This window comes from Ciona intestinalis, chromosome 4 (genome assembly GCF_000224145.3).
Source record: "Ciona intestinalis chromosome 4, KH, whole genome shotgun sequence".
Lineage (NCBI taxonomy): Eukaryota > Metazoa > Chordata > Ascidiacea > Phlebobranchia > Cionidae > Ciona > Ciona intestinalis.
Window position 1 is genome coordinate 173,300 of NC_020169.2, and position 11,364 is coordinate 184,663.

At 32.7% G+C, this 11,364-nt stretch overlaps 1 protein-coding gene across 1 annotated transcript in view; it reads left to right on the forward strand.

Moving 5' to 3' along the window:
- Positions 1 to 772: 772 nt before the first annotated feature.
- The window catches only part of LOC100185909 (heparanase-like), a 12,591-nt gene continuing 1,999 nt past the window's right edge, over positions 773 to 11,364 (forward strand). Inside the window, exons 1-12 of the mRNA XM_026834136.1 lie at positions 773 to 916; positions 3,105 to 3,214; positions 4,183 to 4,304; positions 4,509 to 4,595; positions 5,260 to 5,427; positions 8,043 to 8,217; positions 8,645 to 8,692; positions 8,757 to 8,832; positions 8,890 to 9,014; positions 9,385 to 9,496; positions 9,552 to 9,688; positions 10,033 to 10,176. Of these exons, the coding sequence (XP_026689937.1) occupies positions 854 to 916; positions 3,105 to 3,214; positions 4,183 to 4,304; positions 4,509 to 4,595; positions 5,260 to 5,427; positions 8,043 to 8,217; positions 8,645 to 8,692; positions 8,757 to 8,832; positions 8,890 to 9,014; positions 9,385 to 9,496; positions 9,552 to 9,688; positions 10,033 to 10,176 (1,367 nt within the window). The 5' untranslated portion in view covers positions 773 to 853. The remainder of the gene's footprint in view (positions 917 to 3,104; positions 3,215 to 4,182; positions 4,305 to 4,508; positions 4,596 to 5,259; positions 5,428 to 8,042; positions 8,218 to 8,644; positions 8,693 to 8,756; positions 8,833 to 8,889; positions 9,015 to 9,384; positions 9,497 to 9,551; positions 9,689 to 10,032; positions 10,177 to 11,364) is intronic.

The window sequence follows — 11,364 nt, forward strand, 5'->3', positions numbered from 1 at the left end:
CTGTGGGTTACTCGCTATAATTGAGCGATCATATGCACTATGCCAGTGCTCTTCAACCTTTTATGGGTTGGTGAACCCCTAAAGTTGTTGCGTCGAACTCATGCACCCCTGATTGCTTTAACGTAAAACTAATGAAGTTTCACAATTCCCAGTGATTCAAGATATAGAATTCATATAAAAAAAATGTAGGAAAGTGGCTAAATTGGTTAAAAAAGTTTAAAATGAAAAAATATTGCTGAAAATTGTTGAAGTTTGTGATGCACCCTTGTATACCTTTTTGCACTGGTGCACCCTATGGTGCACCGTGCACACCAGTTGAAGAGCACTGCACTATGCTTTATAAAACTATGATTGGTTAGGAATATTACATAAGGGGCAATTATTCCATTAAGGTTTAAGATATATTTTGGATTTAGCGCTTTTGATCAAACAGTGAAGTAAACCATCCTAATTACTCGTTAATTATGCAATTTTAAATCTGAAAATTTCTTCTAAATACAGTCGGTATCAAGATATGTTAGACAGCATGCTGGAGTGGATGTCGAACACGTATAGAACACGATGAGACAGCTACACCAAAGCGTTATCCTAAACGGTAGATTCTTTGATACATTACGAAACAACAGAAACTGCCATAATTAAAGAGCAATGTGTGCAATAATAATAGTAGTGCGGAAGCTAATAAGGTTCCAATTACCTACACATGAGAAAGATAGTATTTCAGATAAGCATTCTGTAATATGTATAAAAGCCATTAGGAAAATAGCAGGCGTAGAAGCTATATAGTAATTTAGTAAAGCACTAAACAAAATAAGTTCAAATTTGTCGTAACGCATCAATATAGGTATTAAAGATGAATATTCAGCAACTAATGTTTCGTTTCTTCAGTTTATTACATTTGTGTGATGGATTTAAAGTGAGTATATGAAACTTTCTTACAGTTTAATATATAGCACAATGGGGAAAGATGGGACACTTAAGCACATATTGCCAAATTTCCAAAATCAAAATAGATGACGATTTTTGGGTAATACCACGAATTAGTACTATCATTCCTTTATTAATTGACAACAATTTAATAAAATATAATACAACACACGGGGAGTTATTTAGCGATCCGCACAACAGGTGAAATTTCACAAATTCGAAAACACACAGGATAAGATGGGACAGTTTAAAATCATTGTTAATTTTGATTAATAAGTGTATTTATAAATAGGAATATACGTAAATAACACGAAATAATAATGTACGCTTTGAAAATTAAGTCTAAACATTATTTTTCTTGCCCTACTGCTATAGTTTTTAACATGTTACCTTTTACATTATAATATTGCGTAACAATTGGTATTGTTTAAAAGACAATGGGTAATGTTGGATAAATATTGTCTCCTACAAATGTATATGAACCAAAGAAATAAAAAAGAGTAGAACGCGCAACTGCCCAAAACCGTGATATAGTAGGGTGGGGGAAAATGGGACACCTATTAACTCTATTTTCTCGCCCCATTTAGTAGTAAACAAAGAACATTCAAAGAAATATAAAACTATATGCCCACAACTCCGATTGGTCGTTGTTAATTGTTTAAAACACGATCAGGATATTCGGACATTATGTGCTAAAGGTGTACCATCTTCCCCCACCCCACTTTATATTCTTTTTTCTATTCACGTGACCGCCAACTCCGTCCCCATTTCGCTTGGTTTTCATTGTAAAAGATAGGCGCACAGTGATTTGAGGAGGTTTTAGCTGTTTATTTTAAAAACTACACTAACTATTCCAGTTTATTAGGCCAGTTTAGTTTTTGGTAGGTTAACGCTTACACTTTAGCGCTTGTTTAGGAAAATTAATTATTTTATAAATTTAATTAAAAACGTTTAAACAAACGGTTTGTTAAAATTATATATATGTTTGGAAATAGTTATTTTTCCCTATAAACTTAAATTAAGTCAAAAAAAAAAGAAAAACTACATAAAACGCCCTGGCTTTCATAGCCTACTATAGTAAACGGAAACGAGTCGTGAAAAGGAGAGTGTATCATGCTCTCTCCTTTACCGACATTAGAGATGCGCGTTCTATTCTTTTTTATTTTTGTGATATGAACTTGTAATAACAGAAAATTGATTATAACTGTTTTTATTTTTGCTACAAATTGGGTATTACTACTCTGTTTTTGGCACAAGCCACTTCTCATAAATTATTACCAAGTGCGAATGACCAAATTTCGAATATATTTTCAAAATATTATCTTTTTATTATATCAGTATCTTATAGTTGAATATTTCCTGAGGTATAAATTACTAAATTAAAAGCAAACCTTTCAAAGTTTGGCAATGAAAACATACAAAACTACAATGTGGGGGAAGATGGGACTCTAAATTGAAATATATTTACATTAGCAGTATTCTGCAACTTGTAGTTAACCTACCGAATTTAACAGGCTGTGCCATCTTCTTTGCCATGTAAACTTCATATATATAACAGTAAAAACCGACATTTTTTGGTTGTTTTTATTTCAAATTAAAGTCATATTGACCCCTGCCTACTTTCTTCATGCTTATATCTCAGTGTTTTTTTACAAAACTAAAACTAGTTTTATGAGATAAAATCAAACTGTACGAAATATTTAAGGTTGTTTTATAAAGCTATGAAACTAGTTTAGTCGTTCGCACACGCAAACTAAAAAAATGCTTATAAACAGTAATCAGCTTTGACGGGCGTTTTATAAAGTCGTGATAATACTGTCGAGCAATTCTGTAACCTTATTTTCCTGATTATCATTAAATAGGGGTCCGTAAAAAGAAAATTAAAAAATGTCTCGTCTGACAAAGTGTCCCATCTTCTCCCACCCTACTATACCAATCTTCTTTCTCTATTAAGTATATGACAGTTGCATGTATAACTTCTTAGGCTTAACGAAACGACGACAGTCGTTATAATACCGATGCCCTGTTTTATACACCTTGTTATTTTTAAAAACTAGAAACGATCAAAATTGGGTGACACACTTTGTAATAAAAATCACATGCATTGTAGCAAAACAATTTGTGACTATGTCACGCGTATGATTCGTAAGACGTCCTAACTTTTTTTGTTGTTGTAGGTTTCAGTGGATATAGACATGAATCGTGTCATTCAAACTGTTGATCCGTTGTCGCCTTCATTGGCGTTGAACCAGAACATAATTCAACAAAGATGGATTGATCATTTTAAGTAAGTGGTGCGATTGAAAGAAAGAAATCACGTATTTATTTTGTGACGGGACAACTGTCTGTAGGACCGACATATTGGGAAACTATATATTACATAACCACATATAAAGCACACGCATTTCTTTTCTGAGGACATATTATAAAACAGCGACCAATATTTTGTTTACGTGCATTCGTCTAAATCTAATTGTTGGCCTGCAGCATGTCCATCCTTAAGTAAGATACTTACCGATAAATGCTTCAACCAGCAAGGTCTACAATAAGCCATTTTTCAACCCACAGTGGCCCATCAGGTTAATACTAATTTACAGCGGACTTGCGGAAACCATATTTTTTTGATATATGAATACCATAGATACCACAGATGGTGGTATATATGCAATATATAGTTACGGATGTAACGTTTATATGCAATATTTAGATATGGATAACAATTTATATCCATTGTATAGTTACAGATGATGGTATATACTATATATAGCTTTATATAGTTTCGCATAATGTTATATTTTTGTATAGTAGTGTGGGGGAAGATGGGAAATGTAAGCAGATATTGCCGAATATTCCCAAAATCAAAATATGTGATGGTTTTTGGGTGATACCACGAGTTAGTACTATCATTCCTTTACTATTTGACAACAGTTAAAAAAAAATTAATAAAAAGAGGTATTTAGTGATTTGCACAACAGGAAATTTTACAAATTCAAAAACACAAGATAAGACGGAACAGGTTCTAATCAATTTTGATTATTAAGTAAATTTATTTTATAGGAATACACGTAAATAACACGAAATAATACTGTACGCTTTAAAAAATTAAGTTCGAACTTTTTTCCTTGCCCTACTGCTATCGTTTCTAACGTGTTAGCATCTTTCCCCACTCTACTATATTTTGTGAGTTACCCGTCCTATCATGTAACTCATAACTAAAACATCCTGCGTATATATTTCAAACCCTGTTTTTAACAGGAATGTTAAATTTATGAAACTGGCACGAAGTCTTGGTCCCAGCTATCTACGTGTTGGTGGAATTACAGCGGATGAAATAACGTTCGTTATGAATTCAAAAACAAGAATGAAAAAACCTTACAGTGAGGCTGCTTAAATTTTAAGTTATTTTTACGGGTTCGTAAAATTGTCGGTCAATGTGTTTAGAGCGCTCACTAAAGCTGCTGTCAAAATACACAAACATTTCAAAGCCTCGCTTCAACGTTACAGCTTATGTAAACTGAAAATATTTAATAACGTAAGAGTTTTGCAACTTTAATGTTTACCATCGTCCATGTTTTTTACAGGTTGTTTGGATTGCAAACTAAGTGGACGAAGAAAGATAATCTATAGCAACAAAGAAAAATTAGAAAGAGCGTCTATCGTTATGACTGGTAAAGTATTAGTATATAGAATAGTGTCGGACAAGATGACATCACTTGTTTATGTTTATACGGTTCCCCATTTATATATTAAAAAATATATATATTACACTACTGTTTTATTGAAGAATATTTATACGGTCCCACAAAGCACTTAATATTCAAAATACACACTGATTTAGAATTTTACCCTATCCCATAATATATCCTATTTTCATTGTTTAATTCTAGTGTTTCAAACAGACATGAAACAAAGAGGTAAGTTAAAACAAATAACAGTCACATACAAAGTTCTTGATAAGCAGGATCGAGATGTATGAAAACCACCCTACATAATAAGTTACCTCGTCATGCTATTATAAAGAAAGAACAAGTGCGTAATACATTAATGTGGGGTTAGATGGGATACCGTTAGCACCTAAAGGCCATTTTTTTTCGATTGATTTTTAAACATTAAAGTACCTGACGAATGTTTACGAACAACGAAAGTTGGACACGAGACAAGCCAGTGACGTAAAAACTCGTTCTACTGTTAAAATTAACTAACGAACGGTGGCGTAGAAATGTGACATAGATATAATAATAAACGTTTACGTAAAAAAGTAAACACAATATCAAGTAGATAAAAAATGGAATAAAACACGTCCATTCTTACCCCGCCTCACTATATATCCAGAAGGAGATTGGGAAAAATTGAACGAATTTTGTTCATGTGCTGGTTGGAAACTAATCTTTGATCTGAACTTGCTGATGAGGAACGGAAGTCGTTGGAATTACACGAATGCTCAACAACTGATCAAATTTACTGAAAATCGTTACCATGTTAACTGGGAATTGGGAAATGGTTGGTTTTTTGTGGTATATTCCCTTATTGTTTGAACTATGCACTTTGTAAATTCTATTACAGTTGTACTTTTATTATAATCCATCGCGGCCTACCAGAGATACAATGAATAACAATAATGTTTGTGACGTACATGGCCTTTTAATTTCAAGCGTAAAATGTAAATTATCAGGCCTTACGTCTGGTAGGCCGTGAATCCACGAAGTTTATACGCAACGATCCATTTTAACATTGATGGTATAAGTTTTACACAAATTACCATAAAAACGCATTAAACTTTTGTATAACATAAATCATTAAATGATATGGTTGGGTAAGACGAGACGTTTTAAAGATCTTTTTCTACTGGTACCTATATTTAATGTAAACGAAGGAATGACAGTAATATTCGACAGTATTCTAACAAAATGCACGGCAAAGACGATTAATGTTGTTAAATAACAAATTTGGTATTGCACGAATTTAACTTGTTTATTTTAAATGCTCGCTTAATCATAATATAGTAGGGTGGGGGAAGATGGGACACTTTGTCAGACGAGGCTCTTTTTTAATTTTCTTTTTACGGACTCCCATTTAACGATAATCAGGAAAATAAGGTTACAGAATTATTCGACAGTATTTTATCACGACTTTATAAAACGCCCGTCAAAGCTAATTACTGTTTTTAAATTATAAAAAAATATGTAAAATAGAAACAGCATACTTTGAACAGGTAAAATAATGCGAAATAGTAAGGTGTTATTTTTTAATGCTCGCTAAATCATAGTAAAGCCAATGAATTTTTTTAGTTTGCGTGTGCGAACGATTAAACTAGTTTCATAGCTTCATAAAACAACCTTGAATATTCCGTACAGTTTGATTTTGTCTCATAAAACTAGTTTTGGTTTTGTAAAAAAACACTGAGATATAAGCATGAAGAAAATAGGCAGGGGTCAATATGACTTTAATTTGAAATAAAAACAACAAAAAATATCGGTTCAACGTTATATATATGAAGTTTACCTGGCAAAGAAATTAGCACAGCCTGTTAAACTCGGTAGGTTAACTACAAGTTGCAAAATACTGCTAATGTAAATATATTTCAATTTAGAGTCCCATCTTCCCCCACATTGTAGTTTTGTATGTTTTCATTGCCAAACTTTTAAAGATTTTCTTTTAATTTAGTAATTTAAACCTCAGGGGATATTCAACTAAAAGATACTGATATAATATAAAGATAATATTTTGAAAATATATTCGAAATTTGGTCATTTGCACTTGGTGATAACTTATGAGAAGTGACTTGTGCCAAAAACAGAGTGGTAATACCCAATTTGTAGCAAAAATAAAAACTTTATTAATAGTTATAATCAATTTTCTGTTATTACAAGTTTATATACATTTGTAGGATACAGTATTTATCCATTGATGTTCGAACATTACCCATTGTCGTTCAAACAATACCAATTGTTATGCAATAATATAATGTATAGGTAACATGTTAAAAACTATAGCAGTAAGCCGGTGTCGCGGAAATCTGGTTCCCATTGGCTACTTATAACTTATTTTTTGAGAAATCCAAAACTCTGGTTCCGACTAAAAATAACAGTTGTTGGATGTAACATACTTTGTACATTTCTTTTTAAAGATTTATCTTCTTAATAAAAAAATTGATGCTGTATTTTACCTTAAATTATACATTATGACGTATGACCATCAGTGACCTCTACCGTTAACACGTCATCAATAACAAAAAAGGACGATAAAACAAAAATTTTCACATTAGATAAAATAAATCTAAAAACATGTATATATTCAAGTAATCTTCGTTCGAAACCAGATTTATAGATTTCTGATAAAAATGTCCTGTGTCTGCGCATGCGCAGTAGCCTATGGGAACCAGATTTCCGGGGAACCAGATTTCCGCGACACCGGAGTGGGGCAAGAAAAAGATTGTTTAGACTTAATTTTCGGATAGTTAAATAACTCCTCTTGTGATTTATTATATTTTATTAAATTTGTGTCAATTAATAAAGGAATGATAGTACTAATTCGTGGTATTACCCAAAAACCGTCATCTATTTCGATTTTGGAAATATTTGGCAATATGTGCTTAAGTGTTCTATCTTCCCCCATTGTACTATAAAACTCTTTCTTTTTAGTTTACGAGTTTGAATCATCAATTCAGTATCGTATTTTAACCAAAAAAATAAATATGTTTCGTCCCGTCTTAACCCACTTTGTAGATTTTAAACAATCTTGCCTTACCCTGTTTTCGAAATGGTAAAATTACACCTGTTGTGCGAATCGCTAAATAACTCCTCGTGTGTTTATATATATATATTTGGATTGTTGTCAATTATATGACAGTACTAATTCTTGGTATCACCCTAAAAAAACGCCAGGTATTTTGATTTTGAAAATATTAGGCAGTACGTGCGTAAAGGTGACGTCTTACCCCATTCTAGTATATATTTACGTGTTTAGACTTTCCGTGTCGAAATTTGTGAGTGACTTGAATGGACGCTTAAAGTTAAAAGGATTGCAAATATTTTATCGCTTTCTGGTGAACAACGATTTCTTCATTGTTCAGTTGGCAACAACTATGGTTAACCCGCTCTTTTACTTTTAAAAAGAACCCAATTCGTATCCTCACAAAATGGGATTGTACATATCACCTGAACAAGTGGGTGAAGGGTTTAACCAACTTCGGAAGTTACTTCAAGCATCACCGTGGTGGGAATCGTCTATAATAGTTGGCCCTGATCTAAATCACGTTGGAAGTTTGAATGCTGCCAAGTTTTTGAGCAGGTTTACTTTAAGTAATAATCTTCCAATGCATAAACGTAACGAAGATTAGCTACCAATGTAACAATGTCTTCGGTCGTATTTGTTTAAAAACTTGTCCTATGTATGCCTTGAGCCGTATGCGCTCTTCCTGCTTCTGCTCCTTCAAATTTCCTCCTACGCTAAGTACTTTCTTAGTCTCCAACGCCGTGACGTGGAAACGGGCGTGGTCTAAGTGAAAAGCCAGTACGTACTGTGTCGTGATAAGAGTTGGACGTTCCTTGTTTTTATGCTGTTTTACATTAGAATACGATTTTATCTTACCGAGTTTTACGAACCTGAAGACTACATAAGTGTAACACAATGGCCTGCCACGTTTTAAAACGGCAACGATTTTTCAGTCTCTGCTTTTTATATATAGAATTGTAATCTGCAATACCTGTGTGTTTAGGTTTCTCAAGGCAGCAGGTCATACTATTGACGGAATCACGTACCATCAGTAAATACTGCATTTGTTGTTCGTATATCATGTACCCAACTTACCATGCTTAAAATTTCTGTAGGTACGATATGAACGGGAATATTGCTGAACTTGCAGATTTCTTAAATCCACACACTCTGCATCGTATACGTAGTCAAGTAAAGTTGGTAATGTTCATTGCTTTAAGAACCTATTAATTTTATTTTTGTTAACAGACTCAGCAAATCCTTGACGTTCGCTCGAAATACGCGCCGAATAAGTCGATTTGGCTTGGTGAAACTGCTTCTGCATATGATGGCGGGGTAAAGGGAGTTTCGAATTCTTTTGCCGATGGGTTTACGTAAGCTGTAGATGATATTATATTCTATCGAAAATTCTCGCGGTACAGTGGTTAGAGGATATTCGGGAGGGCAGGGGCTGTGTATATGACAGTCGTTATCACACGGGTTTAGCACCTCGTGCCAGCTTACGAGTTACCATGTATGTTACTTTGAGGTTGATTTTTTTTTTGGATTTTTCTTGCAGTGATACTATCAGTCCAAAGTTAGTGTTCCTAATACCGTTATTACTTGCAATCGATGCGTCCATCAACATCGGCTAGTTATTACTAATTTATGCATTTCTTAAATAGACGTCTTTGACTCAAAATAACGTCATCATATCAGGTGTTATGTTATTAAACCTATACAATATAACAAGCTCTGCTGTAGGTGGTTAGATAAACTTGGAACTGTCGCTCAAATGGGAGTTGACGTTGTGATGAGACAATCATTATTTGAAGGCAGTTACGCACTTATAGACAAACACTTTGATCCACTACCGGTATATTTAAATACATAATAGTTATTACTTTGTAAAAATCCGTGTCAAACTGTAGGATTATTGGTTGACCTTTCTCTATAAGCAATTGGTCGGAAACAAAGTGTTAAAAGTAACGCTGATTGAAATCAATAAGAAGAATGACAATGAGGGAAAAAAAGTTCGAATATATGCCCACTGTACAAAGGATGGAAGGTATTTACATGCAGTTTGTAAAACAGTTCGGATAAAAAAACATCTAAAGAAATATATTTTCTAATTAATCGTGTTTTAAACTATTTTTCCAACGGTATTTCTCGTGGCAATTGTTATAAACTTCTGTAAGCACTCTTTGTTTACTGGCGAATTAGAAAAGTAAAGAGAATGAAAAAATATATGCTACGTTAACTACAGATATTTTTTGTCCACCAAGTGATATTTTTTGTCCACCATCATTAAAGAATAATAGTACCGCGTAACCACAAAAATCAAAACGACGATAGAATGACCAATCAGACTAAGTTGTGTAAACTAACTTTATTGTTAAAATTTACTGACAGGTATTCAAAAGGTGCTGTCGTTTTATACTTCATCAATTTAAAAAATACCACAATTTATTTGTCAATAAATTCTCTGAAAAACCGAGGAGCAGTTATCGATATGTATCTTCTAACACCGGGTGAGAAGGGAAACATTACATCTAAGTAAGTGCAACATAATAACTTCTGACTTTGTAATATCTACATAAGTATAGTAGGATGGGGAAAGATAAGACACTTTGTCAGACGAAACTTTTTTTTATTTTCCTGTTTACGAACCCTCATTTAATGCTAATCAGGAAAATAATGTTACAGAATTATTCGACAGTAATATCACGACTTTATAAAACGTGCGTCAAAGCTAATTACTGTTTTAAAATCTTTAAAAATGGCTAAAATAGAAACAGTAGATTTTAAACGGGTAAAAAACTGCGAAATAGTAAGGTGCTAATTTTGAATGTCGCAAAAATAATACTAAGCCGATGACATTTTGTAGTTTGCGAGTGTGAACAATTAAACTAGTTCCATAGCTTCCTAAAACAACCTTGAATACTCGTACAGTTTGAGTTTGTCTCAAAAAACTAGTTTCGGTTTTTAATAAAACACTGCGATATAAGCATAAGGAAAATAGGCAAGGGTCAATAGGATTTTAATTTAAGATAAAAACAACAAAAAACATCGGTTTAAAGTTATATATATATATATATATATATATATATATATAGTTTACATGGCAAAAAAACTAGCACGGCCGGTTAAATTCGATAGGTTAACTACAAGTTGCAGAATACTGCTAATGTGAAAATATTTCAATTTAGTGTCCCATCTTCCCCACATTGTAGTTTTGTATGTTTTTATTGCCTAAATTTTAAAGGTTTGCTTTTAATTAAATAAATCATACCTCGGGGGTTATTCAACTATTAGATACTGATATAATAAAAAGATAATATTTTGAAAATATATTCGAAATTCAGTCATTTGCACTTGGAGATAATTTATGAGAAGTAGCTTGTACGAAAAACATTGTTGTAATATCCAATTTGTGACAAAAATGTAAACTTTATCAATAGTTATAACCAATTTTCTGTTATTACAATTTCATATACATTAGTAGGATACACTATTTATCAAATGATGTTCGAACATTACCCATTGTCGTTCAAACAATACCCATTGTTATATACAATTAATGTAATGTGTAGGCAACATGTTAAAAATTATAGCAGTACGGCAAGAAAAGGAATGTTTAAACTTAATTTTCAAACCGTACAGTATTATTTCGTGTTATTTACGTATATTCCTATTTATAAATACACTTATTAATTAAAATAACAATGATTTCAAACTGTCCCA